The sequence below is a fragment of the Perca flavescens genome, chromosome 3, assembly GCF_004354835.1.
Source record: "Perca flavescens isolate YP-PL-M2 chromosome 3, PFLA_1.0, whole genome shotgun sequence".
In the NCBI taxonomy this organism is placed as follows: Eukaryota; Metazoa; Chordata; class Actinopteri; order Perciformes; family Percidae; genus Perca; species Perca flavescens.
Window position 1 is genome coordinate 32764879 of NC_041333.1, and position 20962 is coordinate 32785840.

The 20962-nt window shown below is 40.1% G+C and overlaps 1 protein-coding gene across 5 annotated transcripts in view; it reads left to right on the top strand.

Annotated features, from left to right (window-relative positions):
* The window catches only part of ryr1b (ryanodine receptor 1b (skeletal)), a 79412-nt gene that overhangs the window by 54683 nt on the left and 3767 nt on the right, over positions 1-20962 (top strand). For 3 of the 5 annotated variants that reach the window (XM_028572666.1, XM_028572685.1, XM_028572690.1), the window contains 19 exons: positions 3842-3941; positions 4984-5063; positions 5194-5270; positions 5430-5503; positions 9246-9326; positions 9471-9559; positions 10893-11021; positions 11388-11492; positions 14307-14388; positions 14478-15787; positions 15873-15958; positions 16207-16375; positions 16748-16834; positions 19069-19329; positions 19427-19557; positions 20300-20342; positions 20439-20572; positions 20653-20713; positions 20807-20953. In XM_028572666.1, the coding sequence (XP_028428467.1) occupies positions 3842-3941; positions 4984-5063; positions 5194-5270; positions 5430-5503; positions 9246-9326; positions 9471-9559; positions 10893-11021; positions 11388-11492; positions 14307-14388; positions 14478-15787; positions 15873-15958; positions 16207-16375; positions 16748-16834; positions 19069-19329; positions 19427-19557; positions 20300-20342; positions 20439-20572; positions 20653-20713; positions 20807-20953 (3246 nt within the window). Of the gene's footprint in view, positions 1-3841; positions 3942-4983; positions 5064-5193; positions 5271-5429; positions 5504-6622; positions 6641-9245; positions 9327-9470; positions 9560-10892; positions 11022-11387; positions 11493-14306; positions 14389-14477; positions 15788-15872; positions 15959-16206; positions 16376-16747; positions 16835-19068; positions 19330-19426; positions 19558-20299; positions 20343-20438; positions 20573-20652; positions 20714-20806; positions 20954-20962 lie in introns of all 5 variants that reach the window. The other 2 variants (XM_028572673.1, XM_028572679.1) reach the window with 1 other exon arrangement.

Sequence of the window (20962 nt, forward strand, 5' to 3'; positions counted from 1 at the left end):
GTCTTTTTACTCGTTCACTCACACTACTTGTCTATTTCCTGCTATGGTGGACTGACCTGTGCATGCCTTTGCTGGACTCTGCCCACCAGTCTGATCAGTGTTGTGGACTCAATTTGTTTTTCTTTTCTAAATTGCATGACTTGAGTGCAGAGAGACGGTGCAGCTAAAGACAACAAAATAAAACCTACATGTAGATCTTTGCTAGGTGTTTAATTTCAGAATCACAATTTCCAAGCCTGAAGTGCTTCTGAATTTTTAGGGTTTCATTAACTAAGTCTACTGCAAATTACCACATCACAGTGTGGTTTAGCATATCTACTTCATACTTACTTAAAATACGTTGAGCAGCAGTTATGTTTTGCATGCCACATGCTTGAAACAGTGAAATGCAAAACAAAGTTCTGTAATTCTGTTATACAAAAATGTCAGACATTTATTTAAAAAAATTTGAAATTCAAAAGGCCTCCTGGAAAATCAATCTCTTTTTCACGGCAGACATGTTGACATGTCATAGTAGGAAAAGCACAGGTGTATTCAAAACTATTAATAATGGCTACATTCCACTTAGGAGAGGCCCTGGTATTGTGCATGCTGACTCACTGAAATAGCTTACTGGGACACTTGATGGAATTGAGCCATCATTAGGGTTATCCATTTGACTATGACAAGTCAAAATGTCTGCAGTGAAAAAAGTCCATTGCACAGTTAATATGGACAAATGTGCTCAGCAGCACCTGCAAAACCAAAGCCTCAGTTAATCAACCCTTTAGTATGATTTGTAATTTGAATGAATATCCTAATATCATATTTACTCAAAAGCCAGGCTTGGACACTGTGATGTTATAGGTATAAAAACCCATGGCTTTTCCTGGAAGGCAGCATTACACCCATTTTGCACTGTGAATCTCTTAATGTACTTTAAGAACCCCTTCAATGAGTTCAGTGTTTATTCTTGATACATATGCTCAGAAATGTGATGCTGTCGTCCAAGACTTGAATTAAGCAGCTATCTTTGGAAACTCTGATAACTGTTATAAAGCCAAGTCATGCAGCAGGTTTCCTAACAGTAGAACCAGGTCTCTTGAGCTGATCTTGTGTGTATGTGGTCAGTCTGATCCAGGATTATACCACCTTTTCCTGACTCACACCCTACTGTACTCACCTGCTAATTGGGCTGTGTTCACCCATATGGACTCACCTGATAACTCGCTATCTAACAACTGACAAGTAACTGATTTTGTCTCTCTTTACCTTGAATTGGACAATGCTAACAAGTCTCCCTCTCTGTACTCACCAAGGACTACAGTAAAAGCCTGCACAGTCAGCCGTACATGCACTGTCCCAAACCCAAGCATACACTCATGCAATCATACACTGACACGCATCCATACACACTCACGCCCTTCACACTCATCCCAAAGACACATAATTTGCTGGAAAGATGAGCAGAACCTCTGTAAGTAGAGAAAAGTTGCTCCACATCACAGTCAGGCTTACGAGGGAGGGGGGCGGAGGGCAGAGGGAGGGGTAGCTTCAGTTTTGGGTGCTTTGGGTGGTGCTTTATGCATGGTGTGCAGTGGGTGGGTCAAATCAAACCTCTTTTGACAAGAGGATGGTTTTTCAGAGCAGCTTTCCTGTATCATTTGTAATAAAGTAATTTAGTATAGTAGGAGGACAGTGGCATACAGTACAGTGGGCATAGCAGTAAAGTAGAGTGATGTATTATGTAGCAGAAATATAAAGAAGTATAATATAGTATTGCACTGTACAATATATAAGTGTTATAAAAATTGCAAAACACAGCAGGTCTCCATATTATGTATAGACACATACTATGGTATATGTCTATATATATATATATATATATATATATATATATATATATATATATATATATATATACATATATTAACAATAAACAAAATCTGCAAATACATGTAAACAGTACATATGCCAAGTAAATAATATCATTTATTTAGTTTAAATGGTTGTTTTAAGGAGACATATGATGGAAAAACTCCCCTTTTCAGTGCTTATCGACATACATTTGGGTATCTGAAGTGCCTACCTACCCACAAACTTTGAAAAAAGACAACCCAGTCAGTTTTTGTGGGCCGATTAGATCAGAAAACATGAGGTTCAACAAGGTAAGGTGTGGCTCCCCTTCCTATGTCATATGCAGGCTCATTAGAATATACCGCCATCCATGGTTTGAGAACTACCTTGGCAAAGATGTCCCATATTTTTCTTTCAAGTCAATCAGATAGACTGTATAAAATATGGACGTAGTCACCAGGACTTCATCCATAGGTTTCTGAAGAGCCAAAATGAAGCTCAAAGTAGGCGGCACCCGGTGGCTCCGGCTGTCGTCATGTTGGCAGCGCCTGACGTTGCCTAACTCCCGGCTAATCCACATATGGGCACAGCGGTGGAGAATGGTGGAGCTGAGGCAGGCCGACTGCAGCTTCCAGTCTATGCTAGCCTCCTATCATGGCAGCCACCTGTCACTCAAAGGGGCACACCCTCAATTATGCATAACTTTAAGCCTAAATATGTATTTTAAATGGGTGAATTATAAAAAAGTTTGACCACTGGAGGTTGCCGCTTGGCCAGTCAGAGCAGACAGGGCTTTTGGGGAGGGGGGCTTAAAGATAGAGGCTGAATACAGTTATATTCAGACAGACATTATGAAAAAAGTAATGTGTTTTTTGAAAATGAAAGCATGTAATGTTCTTAGGTTTGGGTTTAGATACCCAAAACACAGGTATGACCCTGACAATTAGCATATGTCTCCTTTTTTAATAATTTTTTTTGCAGTTAAATATCAAATCAAAATCTCAAATTCATATAATTGAAATTAGAAAATGAACTATCAAACTTATGTTGCATTAAGTAAATTCAAAATGATTATCTTACAGTAGGCACTTTACAAGAGTCCACTGCTAAATAACTAAATGATACTCATTACCAATTCAAGTAAATGCCTTTGCCTTCATTTCAGCTCAGGTTTATAGACTTACAGTTAGTTTTGAGTGGTTATAAAAGACAGAGAGGAACCACATAATGCTGCTGCAGGTAGCCTAACTGTAGGGCTTTAATAGATCAACACTTGGTTGGACCGGTGGCTAGGATATGCATGCTGTGTTACTCTGACGACTGCTGTTGCTTCATCGTAAGTGTGTGAAATGTCTGGTATGCCCTGGGAAGAAATGTTTTCTGCCATTGAATGTTTGCTGCCTCTGGAAGATGTCAAGAGCTGGTATTACTGTCTCTGTCACTAATACACATTGTGTTCCATTGGAAAAGAACGTGTGTATGTGTTCCTGTATCTCTATCTTTGTGAGAATGAGTTTTTGTATTTTAGAAGGGCCAGTACTGCAGCCAGCTCCTGCGCCAAAATCTTTTCATCACCAAGACGGTGTGTTTTTCAAAATGTAGGTTCATTCAGGACCCTGAAGGAATAGTTCAACATTTGCGGAAATACAATGAAACGCCATCTTGGAGATACAAGTGAATCTGGCGACCTCAGTATAAGGACAGGCCTCATGAGATACTGTAGTCATTTGTCAAAAATAACTTTCTATAATTAACTAACGCTAAAATCACCAGGTAATACTAACTTAGCTAGCTGCTCAAAATCAGGTAGTTTAAACCTTGGATGTCTTGTATGTCGTCATCCTCTTTAGCTTCATTAGAAACGTCTCTGTGTGCAGTCAATGGATGGTCATCTCTAGGACAGAGTTATGAGGATGTGTGCGTGTTTGTGCGCGAGTGAGTGCGGGGGGCAGTGCTGTCCTGGTTGGCAGGGTTACAGCTGTGTCCCTTCTGCTCTGCTCCACAGGATAAGGAGATGGAGAAACAGAGGCTTCTGTACCAGCAGTCCCGTCTACACAACCGTGGGGCTGCAGAGATGGTGCTGCAGATGATCAGTGCCTGTAAAGGTAGCTGCTCTCTCTCTCTCTCTCTCTCTCTCTCTCTTTCTTTCTTTCTTACACACATGTTTTTGTCACTTGTGTGGACATTATAGGCTATCATTATCTTAGCTGCATGAATGATTAATTACCCATCTGGGCTAATTTGTATATTAGGTCATTTATTTTAACTGTATATCTATTATAGATCCCTTCAGCCCAGTCAATTGAATGCTAGGATAGTGATGTGAGATGCATTGCATTCTCAGGTTTAGTCCAAATCAGATCAGTGGCGTTTGAGATACTAAACAAAAAAAATTCAATGTTGTATCTCACCTATTATAAAAATGCTGAAAAGCAGTGGAGAGAGAATTCTCCCAGGTTTTAAGGTAAATAAATGCTGTAATGTTGTAAAATCCTAGCACAGTGCAATACGATGCACAAAATATTTCTTGGGATGGCAGAGAGGATTTATCTCTAACTTGTTTTTTAAATTTTAGGGTCAGAAATTGTTGCACACCACCAGTGGTGGAATGAAACAAGTATATTTACTCAAGTACTGTACTTGTATTATTATTTTTTTGGACTATTTACATTTCATGCAACTTTACATTTCTACTTCACTACATCTAACAGGAACATATCGTACTTTTTACTCCACTGCATTTCTGTGACTGCTTTAGTTATGAGTTACTTTCACAATATTAATACAAAATATAACTAACAAAACATTCTGATATACAGTGAATTAGTTAAAATTAGCTCCACCTTTACCAGCTTCAGCAATACAGTGATGCTTACAAATGAATGCATCAATAATCAAATCATATAATATAGAGCATTCTGAAATGGGCACATTCTGCATAATGAGCACTTTTACTTTTGGTATTTTGCTGCTAATACTCTTGTACTTCTACTCAATTAAAATTTTAAATACAGGACTTTTACTTTGAACGATTTAAAGTACCAATGCTATGCTATAGTGTACAAATATGATATAAGTAAGTAATAAGTAAAAGATCGGAGTACTTCTTCCACCTCTGCACACCACTGATGTCTTGTCCTAATTCAGGCGTACCTGGAGCCATGGTTTCTTCCACGCTTAAACTGGGAATCTCCATCCTCAATGGAGGCAACAGTGATGTACAGCAGGTTAATATACCCTATGAGAGTTTTACAAAATATGTTTTAATTAGAAAGTTGGAATAAAGAACTCAACCAAATGTTCTGTTGTTTTTTTTTCAATACTGCTTTTGGTTTCTGTCTTCCTGTCTGTGTGCAGAGAATGCTGGACTATCTGAAGGATAAAAAGGATGTGGGATTCTTCCTTAGCGTTCAGGCTCTGATGCAGACCTGCAGGTCTGTCATGAATGATTGTTGTTAACCTCTCTTGTTTTTGATTGTTGAGGTTTTTAAGACACTTTAACTCCTAACATTGCTCTGAGAAGGGCTTATTCGAAGTAAAAAAAAATATAGGACTTTATTTTGTTATACTGACTAAATATTTGATCTTTACAGCGTTTTGGACTTGAATGCTTTTGAAAGACAAAACAAGGCTGAGGGACTTGGGATGGTTTCAGAGGAAGGCACTAGTAAGTATGGTCGACAGCTGAACACACTGTGTGTACACGTAGCAGTCTGTATGACAAATGCACATGATATAATCTGACATGTTTCCAGTTCCAGTGTGTAGTCTATTCTTTTGTGCACCTGTTTGTCTGAGTGTGCCTGTTTGTGGATGCCTGGTTGGAGGTATGTTTTCATGTAAGAGTGTTCAAGCCACGACACTCTTGTGGTGTTTTTCCATACACGCGCTGCCTTGGCTCGACTCGGTTTGACTCGTGCGTCAGCTGAGCACAACAGAAATATGCATCTACCCGTTCGAAGGTGTCTTTAACTAACGCAGTTTTTAAAAAAAAGTAAAGTTGACGTTAAAAAACAGCGTCATGATCCGCGGCTGCAACAAGTGGTCATAGGAGCAGCTGTAAAACAGTGGAAAAAAACCCATTTCAATTAATTTCCTTCCAATTCTTTCATCTTAAAAGTCTGCTGCTATTTTTTTATTTAAAAGCTTTTATTATGAAGCAGCAACATCAGGAAATGTTGGGTTTTCAGCAGCGGTAACTAAACACACCTTAGTAAAATAAAGCAGATGTCTGAAAGAACAAACAGGGACGTGGGAGAGAAAATAATCTTCAAACCACAGAGATTCAGTTAGAAAGCTACAAAAGTACTAAGAACCAAACAGACACTTTAAAAAAACGTCTTGCGCGGACATGAATAAAGTCTCACAACACACCCTTGTTTGAGGAGGAGAAGGGGGGGTCGTTACTTCTACGGTTTGGCTGTGGTCGGCGAGACGTCACTGCAACCGACTTGTAGGGGGCGTCAGGCGCACTTTGGCCGAAACTGGAGAAGGCACAACTCGGCGTGTTTAAACTGATAATGGAAATGCAAAGCAGCGTCACGGTTTGACTCAGCAAGTTGGCGTGGCCAAAAGTGCCAATGGAAAAACACCGTTGTGTTAGTCACAGCATTTTGACTATTGATGTATGAAACTGTTTATCATCCACTGACAGCCATGAGATTTCTGGACTCACTGAGTCTCTTCTTGTCTTTCCCTCTCCTACATCACGTTCATTTTTCCCGTTTCAACCCTTTACCCCTCATGTCTTTCCTACCTATCATTTTGCTGCTCTCACGGTGCTCAGATAAGAAGCTAGAACGTGGTAAATGATCTCATATATTTACTTTCTTTTCTTTCCCTCCTTTCTGTCCTCTCTGTCCCTTTAACTCTTAATCCCCGGACTAGTTTTTTTCTTTTCTTTGCTGTGACCTTAATATTAATTTTATTTCACACCCAAGGATCAATGAAATCTAGCTTTACAGTCACTTATCACAATAATACACTTGCTGCTGTAGCTGTACTCTAGCCTTTTATTTCTGCCCTTTTTCCTCTGGAGGTGACTGTAAGGTTTGATTTTCCGCTTTGAGTGCTTTATCACAGATCTACTGTAACTCTTACGACCGATCGCTGGGAAGGAAAGGTAGTACCTCATTTTTCCTCTCCCACTCAGTTCTCTCAAGTAGATCATAGAGAACTACACTGACCCTGTGTCCTAGAAACTCTGAAACTGTCTCACTAAGGATTGACCTACACAGCCAGACCAGACCACCTGTGTAAAGCCACTGCATATAAATCCTCACATTTCCTAAAATGTCTCCTAACTTCTGACCATTTTAATTTAATCCTGCTTTACCATGCAGTGCTATTTAATTGTGGCCTTGTAGTTGGAAAAACTCAACAAGACAGGGAAGTCTGGCAGCTGCAGATCTTTACGACACCAGGCGGTGGTGCACATAGAAACGCTGCCGCTTTTGTGCACAGCGGCCGCCGAAATCAACACAAAGGGAAAGTGCCTCACTGTTACTGTTGCTGAACCATGTGCCCTATAATTTTGTATTTTATTCTAAAAACATGTAGACTCTGTATGTGATCACAGCCCTTTGCTTGCTCCAGATTTTGGATTATTATTTTTAATTTATTTATTTATTATTTTATTTTATTTATTTTATTATTATTATTAACAGATTACAGATTTCCTCCCCTGGCACTGAGTCCATATTTGTTATTATAGGAAAATATGAAACCTAGCAGCACCGCCATGTTTTTGTTCTGTTTATGTTCTGACATGATTCAATCTGAGCATGCTTTTTCATTTTTGAGAAAGAAAGAGATTCAAGTAGCCAGTTTCTGATGGCATGCTAATAGACAGTTTTACAAATTGTATTTTGCATGGATAGGATTTAATATTTAAGTCAAAACCTACTAAAGTAAACTGCCCATACATAAAAGGCTACTCACTTTCTTGTAAGAAGCTTAGTTGTCATTTTTCAGTCCACCCTGACAACAACAGGAATTAACTCTTAATTTTCCATGGTAGATATATATTGGTGTGTATTGAATAGTTTTTCTCCCCCCCAACATCCATACTCATAGCTTACTGGAGTTTGCAGAGTTCAGTAGATCTGTCCCGCATGAGTAATTTCTGTGTTCACTATCAACATCTTAATGTTTCATCAGTTGTGTGTGTATATATATATATATATATCTGTTATTCCCTGGTTATTTGTCTTCATTTAACTGTGTATTCCATGTCCATTTCCATGTGATGTGACAAGTGTTTGATGTGCTGTCCATTTGAGTTTTGTTGAGTAATTGTTTTCTATAAAAAGTATCTGGAGAGCTAGACAGTGGTAAAGTTTGGGGGAGGGAGCGATATGGCAGCCTCAACCTCCCTTTTCTGCTGACAAATGGATGGGGACTCAGAGGTCTTTGTTGTTTTCACTAACATATTCTAATGAAAGCAGGGGAGTGGAATGAGGTGATGGCACTTACAATTTTACTATTTTTGCAATGCACATGTGTTTACAGTCACAGACACTTGCATACAAGGATGCATACATACAAGTACACTAATCAATGTCCCTTAATTGTCAACACACACGCACACACACGCTTTCGTTTGATCTACTGTTGATATTTTTGCTTATCGATAGTATTTCACTACTAAATCTGGCAATGCTTTGTGGTATTGTGCATTGTTTAATGTGTATCAGTAGATATGTAATGTTCAATTGGATTACCATAATCACCATTTTACCAGATTCTTAATTAACACAGTTGATGCTTAATCTAAAAATCTAATCTGAATACCGTTTAGTCTGTTTTAACAAGTCGTTTGGTTTCAGATTTAGCCTAATTTTACTTAAAACTCTAATTCCTAGTGTTTTTTGAATCAAGAAATTGGACAGATCACTGTACTAGTTTAAATAAAATGACTGTCTTCTGTAAAACGTTGATTTGTCTTTAGAACTGGTGAGATAATCCCGATAGGCAGAATTAGCTTTTTGTCCTCAAATGTATTTTTAGGAAAATAATTGATTAAAAAATGACTTGTTAAGATGTAGACTTACCAGTGTATTGTTTATTTGCGAAAACCTTGTTGTTCCTTTTAGTAATAATTGATTATAAATAATTTAAAAGCAAGGGAAATGGCTATTTTTTACTTTTTCTTAAGATCACTGTTCTCATATCTAATTTATGAACACAGTGATGCAAGAGAAAATGTTTAATAGTGGGGCAAAGTGTTCAGTTAAAAGTAAAATACACTGGTATTTTCTTTTAATATACCTAATGACTTGTGCTTTCTTCTGATTACCACTGTGTATTCTAACAGCAAACTGACCAAGTCCACATGTACTCTGTACTGGGACTGTTGAAACTGTCCTTTCAACAAGATTAATTTGCATGTCCTGTGTTCCTCTTCCCAGATGAGAAAGTGATGGCGGACAATGAATTCACGTGTGACCTCTTCCGCTTCGTGCAGCTTCTTTGCGAGGGCCACAATAACGGTGAGTCTCTTTACCAAAGGTGGTGTTTCTAAGTGACCAGCAAGGAGAGTGCATGCTCATATTAATAGTACTGTATATTACCTATTGTTTCAATTGTTGTAAACTCCATTTAAAGCGCATATTGTTTCCATTGTCCACTTTCAGATTTTCAGAACTACTTGAGAACTCAGACAGGCAGCACCACTACCATCAATATCATCATCTGCACTGTGGACTACCTGCTGCGACTACAGGTCACTCTGACACACTGATGGCGGTTCACTGCTCTTACTCCCTTGACTCCAGACTGGAGCCTCCTCTTGCAAAAAAAACCACTTTGTTTAGTTGATTGTTGATGAAAGTTAGATCTCCACAGCATGGAGCAGGTTATAACTGTGAGATTCTTGTCTTTGCTAGAGGAATTTTTTGTTATTTTCGAGGGAGCTTTTTGGATTGTTGTTCATTTCAGTCAACCAGCACACGTAGATGTGTGTACATGTACACACAGAGGTTCTCTGAATCCCCGGATTGTGTACTTTAGCAGAAACACTTAACTGTGTATTGACTTTGCCAGAAAGCTGCTTAAAGTGATGGTTCGGAGTAATTTCACCCTAGGGTCCTTTGCACCATGACCTTGAGCCAAACACCCCCCCAGATACTTTTTTCACCTGGGTCGAACATTGGGAGAGTTAGCGTAGATTAGCGTTATAAGCTGAATAGCTTAGCGCAGGGGCTAATGGATCCAGTGATGTATCTCGTAAATGACCCCACTAATAATTGGAAAGTTTACGTACACCAGAAATGTATGTAAATAACACTTGCCTGTTGGCTTCTCGTCTCTGCTGCTGCTGCTGCTACCTATGTGGGCAGTAAGAGTGCTTAGGGACGTCTACAAATTACAACACCGAAAAGAGAGGCAACAAAAATATTTATTAATTTAACTTTTTTTTTTTAAAGTAAGTGCTGTAGTATAACTAGCAGGAGACAAGTAATAATTGAGGTAAGTTTGGAGACACTACCTTAATTAATCATTAAATTAATAAATATTTTTTGTTGTATCTCTTTTCGGTGTTGTAATTTGTAGACGGCCCTAAGCACTCGTCTAACTGCTGGCAGCAGCAACAACAACAACAGCAGAGAGCAGAAGCCAGCAGGCAAGTGTTATTTACATAAACTTTTGGTGTACTTACAAACTTTCCAATCCATCGTTTTATGAGTACATAACCTATTTGTACTAGTGTAGAAGTTTGGTATCATTTCGGGCATTATTAGTGGGGTCATTTACGAGATACATCACTGGATCCATTAGCCCCTGCGCTAAGCTATTCAGCTGATAACGCTAATCTACGCTAACTCTCCCAATGTTCGACCCAGGTGAAAAAAGCTTCTGGGGGGGTGTTTAGCTCGAGGTCATGGTGCAAAGGACCCTAGGGTGAAATTACTCCAAACCATCACTTTAAGTCCAGCTTCAGTGACTGGCAAGCTAACCCCTACTTCCCTTTCATGTCTTCAGCTGTCTTATATAAATAAAGGCCTAAAATGCCCCAAAAAGTAACATCATATGTTCTACCTTCTTCCTGTATGCAGGAGTCGATCAGTGACTTTTACTGGTACTATTCAGGAAAAGAAATTATTGATGATCCTGGAAAGAGGAATTTCTCCAAAGCAATGACTGTGGCCAAGCAGGTCTTCAACAGCTTGACTGAGTACATCCAGGTAAGAAATTTCTTGGATGAATGATAGATGGCTATAATGTTGAATCATGATACAAAATAATAATTAGGGGGGACTTTCAAGGGGAACCCATGGGTTAATTTCCCATTAGCGGTACCTCCAGTTCAGTGAAAGCCAGTGAGGGTACAACTAATCATAACCCGTTCGAGCGGACATACCAAAACAAGACACTATAGTCAATGAAATAAAACAATAAAGCTATATTTTAAACTTCTGTCTGAAAATAACCTCCTAATATATAGACATATTTAGTTTCAGAATACTTTGAAACACAAAACAACGTTAAAATATATCCCCTAACATGATGACGGCACTGGGATATCATCGACATTTTTCTGTGTCTGTCAGGGTCCCTGTACTGGCAACCAGCAGTCTTTGGCCCACAGCAGGTTGTGGGACGCTGTTGTGGGCTTCCTGCACGTCTTTGCTCATATGATGATGAAACTTGCTCAGGTAAGAAACATCCCAATTTATGCTTATCCTTTTTGTAGTCCTACTCTTCATTATCCTGTGTATTTCATGGAATCTTTTCTGGAGAGAATACAGACACATTCTGCATTTTGAATGATCCAATAATATCTTTGTTGTATTACAGTTGACCAAAAGATGAGTCCAAGCACTTAAAATAGAAATGTATACATTTCCATATGGTATATTTTAATTTATCAGTCGACTCTTAGTATACTAATTTTGTGAACTGTCTCTCTCATGGTTCCTGCAGAGTAAAGTATGTATTTATTTGATTTTTCTTTTATTTTTATACCTTAACTAGCTTTCCCCCCACTTTGTCAGATTGTTTCTGCCTCTTCACTGAGACACTTCATGTTTAAGACTATAACATTTTTGATGCTGTAGGTTTGAGCACTTAGAAATGGCACAGGATGTCCTTTGGTTATCTTCCTTTTTAAAATCACATTTAAATGCAGCTGTATTTTTTATGAAATTCCACTTGAATACAACTACATAAAGTAACATGTATACATCAATAGAGTTTTACCAAATGCAGTTTTAACTTTGACTTTTGATTTAATGCATTAGTATAAAAGGCTATTTATATCCGTTAATCATTCTACTGCTGAATTATATTGTGGCTCCTCTGCACACGGTCCCACTAAACGGATCAGTTCACCAGATTGAGCTTGTCAACAACATGAATTCAAGTTAAGATGGCAGAAACAATTTGAGGAAATACAGTTAATCCACCTCACCTGATTTAAGTATATATTCATTTCCTAGTACTGACCAGTGATTAGGGTTTGATTGTGCTTTGGACAAACATGTGCTTGCTTTGTCTGTAACTTATTTGACCTAACAATGAGCTGCAGTGTTTTCTTACTCAGTCTAATTTTGTGTGACAGTGTTGTTGATAATAATAATAATAATAATAATAATAATAATAATAATAATAATAATAACTTTATTCAGGACACATGTGGAAAGTCCATTAAAAATAACAATATTTACAAACATATAGCAATAAATATACAGTACAATTCATATAAATTAATAATAGGTCAACAACCTTCACCTGTAATATACAGGAGCACCAATGTCTCCACAGTCTAGATGCATACCTGACAGCTGAAATCAATGTGGGCTAAAGCTTGTATCATTCTGTTTTCTAAGACAGTCATTGTACACATGTATCGATAAATAAGGTTTCTGATTAAAGCAGAACAGGTAGGCACACCAACACTAAGAAACATTTGACTAGCACTACACCATCTTGGTTGTTTTAAAAGCAGTCTCATGCCATCATTATACGCAATAATGTTTAGTGTTACAGATGCTGCTGTTTCAAATGCATCTTTGTATTTTTATATCTTGAATTTTGTACAAATGTCAGGTTATTATGGTTTGTTATAAAAAAGCAAAATAGAATAACTTTAACATCAGCACTAACCGATGAGATGTGGTCATATATATATATATAAACAATTGACTTTTACACTGAAACACTGAAAATATGTCATACCATGTTTTTGTATTTAAGAAGAAGGCCGATATGTGCTAATTTATCAAGACTTACATTTGAAAAGCTTCAAGTGGTTTTAAAATAGATCAAATAAAATTTGAGGATGTGGCCCGGAAGGAACTGTATCTTAAAATTAAATGACTAGATATCATTTACATACAATCTGTAAATCTCCAGGTTTAGACACAAAAATGAAGTAAAAATGTTGATGATAACATTTTTATTTTCATGTGTAACCCTGTTAGATGCACCCTGATCCTGGACAACGAAATGGCGTAAGAATCTGTGTCTCTCTGCCAGTGCCATCTCATTTAGAGGCCCTTCATGCTTTTTTTGAAGATCTCATGCTTCATCACATTATTTATTACGCAGCCTAATTCCCAAATCATTCACATTTTCCTCTTTGTATATTCCCTCTTCAGTCATTTTATGGTTTTACTTTGCATTTATCAAACGTTTTGCTTTTACTTACTTAGTTTCTCTGACAAGCCATCATGTCAGTTGCACATTGTCCCTGAATACAGGAACAGTGTGTAACAGTGACAGACACTGACTGTCGAATAAGAGACAGTTTGAATAAATGTTGTCTAGGAATATATTGAATTGAGGAATATTATATGGTACGAGAACTAAATTGGACAGAGAATTTGTGACTGTTCATTCAGATTCTGAAAGAGGTTATTCCATTGTTAAAGGTGGTTAACAACAAATATAAACTTAGATGACATTTTTAATTATTTATGCTATTTATTCTTTTTTTTCTGTTTTTTTTTTTTTATTCTTCTGATGCTTGCACATCCTGACAACCTTTTCCTTTAGAGCTTCACCAGCCTGACGACCACTATAATATCTGTCTCAAGTATTTGTGGCTTCTGTTATCTGCTGGTGCAGGTCTTCGGGAGTGCTAAAATCAGCGTCTGCAAATGTGTCTCTGTCTTGCTTCCATGCTGCAGCCACTTTTTCAGATAAAGGAGAAAGGCGCTGCTGTTGAGCAAAAGGCATTTTCTTCCCTTCTCTCATACCTGCTTGTGTTTCCAATGTCTTTCGTGCTGTCCATCATATCAAGTGTATTATTTGTGATGTTAAAAATGCTTATTCTTTATTTAAAAAATGCAAACCCAGGATCATTTTTGGAGTAGAGCACACTCTGAGGTAGCGTCTCTTGCCGTTTCATATCTCAGAAAGAAGCACATATCCTCTCAAATTAAAATGGGATATATCATTCAGTACACATTTTAAGAGTTTTCTTTTTTGCCGTTTGTGCTTCGCTTTGCGTTTTGGCTTTGTTGCAGGACTCCAGTCAGATTGGACTGTTGAAGGAGCTGCTGGACCTGCAGAAGGACATGGTGGTGATGCTTCTGTCTCTGCTTGAAGGTATGATGTCCGTCCCAGTTTAGTGATGTCCTCTCCTTTCTGTCACATACCGGCTATATATTTCTCATCCCCTCTCACCTGGCTTTTAGGCAACGTGGTGAATGGCACCATTGCCAGGCAGATGGTTGACATGCTGGTGGAGTCCTCCAGCAACGTGGAGATGATCCTTAAGTTCTTCGACATGTTCCTCAAGCTCAAGGACATAGTGGCATCTGACGCCTTCCGGGACTATGTGACCGACCCCCGTGGGTTAATCTCCAAGAAGGACTTCTCCAAGGCCATGGACAGCCAGAAGCAATACTCTTCCTCAGAAATCCAGTTCCTCCTCTCTTGCTCAGAAGCTGATGAAAACGAGATGATCAACTTTGAGGAGTTTGCCGATCGTTTCCAGGAGCCAGCCAAAGACATTGGTTTCAACATCGCCGTTCTGCTCACAAACCTGTCCGAGCACGTACCCCACGACACGCGCCTTCAGAACTTCCTGGAGCAGGCCGAGAGTGTGCTGAACTACTTCCGCCCTTTCCTCGGCCGCATTGAGATCATGGGAGCCAGCAGGAAGATCGAGCGCATTTACTTTGAAATCAGCGAGGCGAACCGCAACCAGTGGGAAATGCCACAAGTCAGAGAGTCCAAGCGGCAGTTCATCTTTGACGTGGTCAATGAGGGCGGGGAGAGTGAGAAAATGGAGATGTTTGTGAACTTCTGCGAGGACACCATCTTTGAGATGAACATTGCTGCGTCTATCTCCGAACCCGAGGGAGACGGCGCGGAAGAGGAAGACGACGAGGAAGAGGAGGAGGGCGTGGGAGACCAAGGAGAGTCTGGAGAAGGAGACGAAGGCAATGGGGACGAAATGCCTCCAGAGTCCGCCTCCGCCTTTGCAGAGTTTCTGAAGAGCGTGGTCGAATTCTTCAACATGTTCACCTTCCGTAACCTGCGGCGTCGGTACCGCAAACTAAGAAAAATGACGATAAAGGAGATGGTGATCGGCCTGGTTACATTTATCTACACCATTGTGATGGGTATCCTGATGTTTGTTTATGGCATATGTAAGGGCTTCTTCACACTGATATGGAAGGTGCTGTTCGGTGGAGGCTTAGTGGAGGGCGCCAAGAAGATAACGGTGACAGAGATCCTAGCCAGTATGCCAGATCCCACACAGGACGAAGTTCACGAGGACCTGCCGCCTGACCCTGGGGCTAGAGAGGTCCAAGACGCAGACGGGGTGTCAGACCTCTTAGATAACGTGGGAGGAGAGGAGGAAGAGGAGGATAGCGAGGAGCGGGAAGGGGGACGCCTACCTGGTTTCAATACTCCTGGGGGACTTGGAGACTTTGGCGAGACGACAGCTGAAGAGCCTCCGACTCCAGAGGGCACGCCGCTGCTGAAGAGGAAATTGGTGAGGTGTTCCGTCTGTCACTGATGTTTAATGCGTACGCTCTCCATTTATCATTTAATTAACTGCAAAACAATTATTGAAACAGTTGGAAGCCGCAGTGGGAGGACCAGAAGAGGAGGAACAACCTGTTCAACCTGAAGAAGAGGCTCCTCAGGAGACTGAGAAAGCAGAGTGAGTTTTCCGCTTGCTGGGGATCAACATCAAAACTGAGCAGCTGTTGCTAAAGATAACGTGTCCTCAGGCTAATATTAAACCGCTCTGAGCCAGGACGTAAAGCTATATTAGCTGTTTACAAATTTACAATTAAATATAGATTTAAAGTTCACACATTTCAGCGAAAATATGTTAAGTAATAGTGAATCATTAGCTCTAATTGAATGTAAAAAGGACAAGTTTCTCTCCTTGTGTGTCTTTTCCAGCACTGAGAAAGAAGAGAAGGCAGAGAAGGCAGAGCCTGAACTTAAGGAGGAAGAGCCCGAGGTGAAAGAGGAGCCGACTGTGCAGACCAAGACAAAGAAGGACAAGAAACATGCCGAGGAGGGCTTTGAGCTGTGGAATGAGCTGGAGGTTCAGAGGATTAAATTCATGGTGAGCAGCTCTCCATTACCGTACATATTTTTGAATATTTGCCTTTTTTTTTAAAGGATTTTATTTGGTTTGGACTGGTTGTTTGTTACTCAGAAGGCCATCTCATTGTTTTCTTGGAACACTTTTTTTTTTTTTTTAATAGTGGCCTTATCCCAGTTTACGTGCTTGTGTAATAACCCATGGAAAATCTTTGGCAACTACCTGACAGAAGAAGTTTAGCACATATTCAGTGTTTTTTTTTTTCATTCAGAATGTTTAAGCAGTAGTGTAACAACAATCACTCCACAGTGTTATTTGTTAGCTAAACCAAATGTTAATGCAGTGGAATCAGGCACTAAAATGTTACTTTTGTGCTTTGCTCCCCCCCAACAGAACTACCTTTCACGCAACTTCTACAACCTTCGGTTCTTGGCCCTGTTTATTGCCTTCGCTCTCAATTTCCTCCTGCTCTTCTACAAGGTCTGTGAATTTGTAACTGACTTTAGATGGCACACACAGTATCAACTCTGATCAAACCTGCAAAATCCCCCTTAGGATGTGTCATTATACATTTGACTGGCAATAAATCTGTGTTCAAGAGTCTGACTCGCATACATTTTTTCACAATTTGTTCGTACACACTACCGGTCAAAAGTTTGTGGTCACTTAGAAATTTCCATTCCACTCCATTATAGCAGAATATCAGCTGAGATCAGTTGCATAATTTTTTTTAACCAGGGCAGCAGTTTTCAGATGACATTATGTACTTACATACCGTAAAACTTCAAATAATAGCCCGGGCTTCTATTTACCCAAATCGCCAAAATGCACCGGCTTGTATTTGAGACAGGCGTCTATAAGAGACAGGCCTTTAATTGACAATAGGAGGTTACCACATTATATTAATTTTTTCTAATTCGTATTATTTGTATTTAATTAATATTTATAATAAAAAAAAAAAAAAAAAAAAAAAGCTGTGGATCCACTCACACACGCTCACCTCCAGCTCTTCACTGACCTTCCTCCTCCCTCCACCTCGCAGTCTGGCCCTTTTGTCGTCTTCCTCGGACAGACGTTGCAGTTCTGCTTTATGTTTACGCCATTCTCGCACTCTCTTAGGATCAATCGAGAAATGTCTTGCCGCTGCTTCTCCCGAATTTTGTTCAGCAAATTTGACAACTGTCAGCTTAAATGTCAAATCATACTTTTTTCTTTTTGTCTCCATGGTGGTATTGAGAGAATTAAGAAAAACTGAAGACTAAAAGAAAGTTCGTTAACCTGTTTGTTATGTTGCCATAGTGATGAGTCGTTTATGAACGGTTGCCTCTGTCACGTGAAATCAAATCAAAACATAGAACAAACGATCTGACGGGTTTTAAAAGATCAAATACAACCCGACACGAAAAAAAAAAAAAAAAAAAAAAAACAGAGCAGGCCTCTATTTGAGACCGGCCTTTATTTACCCAAATCTGTTGTCACACCAGGCGTTTAAAAGAGACAGGCGTCTATTTGGGACTCGGCTATTATTTGAAGTTTTACGGTAATTGCAAAAGGGTTCTCGAATGTTTTATCAGTTTGCCTTTTAAAATGATATCAGATTAGTAAACAGAAAATGCCTTTGGAACATTGGATGAATGGTTGCTGATAATGGGCATTAAAGGGCATTAAAGGAATACGCCACCGTTTGTTGAAATAGGGCTTATCACGGTCTACCCTGGCTGTAGATAGGTGGGCCAACGCATTATTTGCAAGTAATTGTGTTTTTTTTGTCTTTTCTTGGCTCACTTTTTCTCACAACATGCTAACCTGCAACATAGGATTACATTCACTACGCTAAGCTAACTAGCGGCGGCACTGCCGGTGTTGCACCGGACTAAAACAATGCATGCTACAGCTAGGGGAGACCGTGATGAGCCCTATTTTAAAAAACAGTGGCGTATCCCTTTAAAGAGCAGCGACTTCTTTCTACAACAGTAATTATGTAATTTGAAAACTGCTGCCCTGGTTTAAAAAACAATGCAACTGATCTCAGCTGGTATTCTGTCTGTAATGGAGTGGAATGGAAATTTATAAGTGACCCCAAACTTTTGACCGGTAGTGTACAAATCACTAACTAAAAAGCATGGCTGCCATCAGCAGGTAGAATGTTTAAAGGTCCCATGACATGGTGCTCTTTAGATGCTTTTATATAGACCTTAGTGGTCCCCTAATACTGTATCTGAAGTCTCTTTCCCGAAATTCAGCCTTGGTGCAGAATTACAGCCACTAGAGCCAGTCCCACAATGAGCTTTCCTCAGAACATGCCATTTCTGTGTCTGTAGCTATTGGGGAGGAGAGAGGGGGGGGGCAAGGTGGAGGGTGGGGGTGTGGCCTTGACCAACTGCCACTTTGCTCGTTTGAAAGCCATGATGTCTCTCTCTCTCTCATGGGTGGGCCAAATTCTCTGGGCGGGCAAAGCAGAGAAAGGTGAGGTAACCTTGCTCCTTATGACCTCATAAGGAGAAGATTCCAGATCGGCCCATCTGAGCTTTCATTCATTCAGGGCTCGGTTTACACCTATCACCATTTCTAGCCACTGGGGTTAAAACCTTTTTATTACCACCTTCCTATATTAATAAGTCATTTATACACTGTGCGCTCAACTTTTTTTTAAATTGGATTTAGGCCACACAAATTAAATACACTCAGACTCATTTTGTGTCTGACCTTTGCAGGTGTCTGACAATCCTCCAGGTGAGGAGGAGTTTGACGATCCTGGTCTGTTTGAGGCCTCTGGCCTGTTTGAAGGCTCCGGCGCTGAGGAGGATGGGTCCGGATTAGATGAAGAAGGAGGAGGAGAAGATGATGAAGAAGAAGGTCCCATGTACTACTTCTTGGAAGAGAGCACAGGCTACATGACGCCAGCCATGGCCTTCTTCGGTATCATCCACACCATCATCTCCTTCCTCTGCATCATCGGCTACAACTGTCTCAAGGTAGGGTGGTGTTTGCTCCGCCAAAAATCTGCATATGTTTTTGTGTCTGCTTGTAGGCTTCAAGCAGCTTGTCTTCTTTTCCCTCGATACCCTCCAGGTCCCTCTGGTTATCTTCAAGAGAGAGAAGGAGCTGGCCAGAAAGCTGGAGTTTGATGGTCTCTATGTCACTGAGCAGCCTGAGGACGATGACATCAAGGGCCAGTGGGACAGGCTGGTGCTCAACACTCCGTAAGAGCCCTGTCACGTTAAAGGATGGCTGGATGGGCTGTCAAAGTGATCGCGTTAACAAAACTTTGTTTTAACAGAATCATTTCTTTGACGCAGTAACACAGGTTTAGTTATGATAATGATCTGATATGATGGAGTCTCTGAACATGTCCAACGGGGGATGAACGCTGAGCGGCAGTTCTGCTTTGTAAACATCTGATTTATGAAATGTCTGTATCGTCACCGTGCTGCATTTTTTATAAACTAAAATAATGTGTGTGTGTGTGTGTGTGTGTCTCTCTTTAACTCAAGGACAAAATCAATTGTAGCAAGTCTGGCTGCCACCGTGGGTCACCCTTAGCACTGTAGTCTGTAGGCACAGTCCAGTTGCTCAGAGCTTTTTACACAGATCAAATATTTCTATCTGTGGTGTGTGTCACTCATCTGAAGGTCCTGCACCCTACTGCATATAGGGAGAGTCAATTAACTTACCTGGCACTGCTCTAATGAGCTATCCCCACACCTCTCTCCCCTACAGATGATTGAAAACCATGCCCAGTCCGACACCCATATTCATTTTATTAGGTGTTAATATTGATTAAAGACTGAATGTTTAATTGTAGTGTGTTTTAGGAGCCTGAACCGGGAGTTTTCATGTTGCATGCCAGTCATGCTCGGGTCAGGTTGCAGACCTCTAACATACGGCGTTAGTAATTGAGATCACTTTTGACCAAATGTTTATGATGTTTCTCTGTCAACGCAGATCTTTCCCTAACAATTACTGGGACAAGTTTGTGAAAAGAAAGGTGAGTTTTTTTCTCCAGACAGCTTTGATTCAAACCATCAGCAAAATGGCAGGGATTTTGTCTTGCAGTGACATGACATATGTGTATGACATCCAGGTGCTGGATAAATATGGTGACATCTACGGCAGAGAGAGGATCGCGGAGTTGCTCGGTATGGACTTGGCTTCTCTAGACGTCAGTGCCATGACGCACGAAAAGAAGCATGAACCAGACACCTCAATGTTGAGCTGGTATGTACTGTACACTCTTTCCATAAACCGTTCAGATGTATGGCACATATCACAGAACACATGTGTCCTTCCCTCTGTAGGGTCACATCTATTGACATCAAGTACCAGATCTGGAAGTTTGGTGTTATTTTCACCGACAATGTGAGTTAAGGAGGCAGTTCATGGTATACTTTAGACAATGAGAGAATCTGTTTTTGAGTGTGACTGACAGCCCCCCTTTTATTTATTTTTTAGACCTTCCTCTACCTGGTTTGGTACTTGTTGATGTCTCTGCTTGGACACTACAACAACTTCTTCTATGCCGCTCATCTTCTGGACATCGCCATGGGTGTCAAAACCCTGCGCACCATTCTTTCCTCTGTTACTCACAACGGCAAACAGGTCCGCACA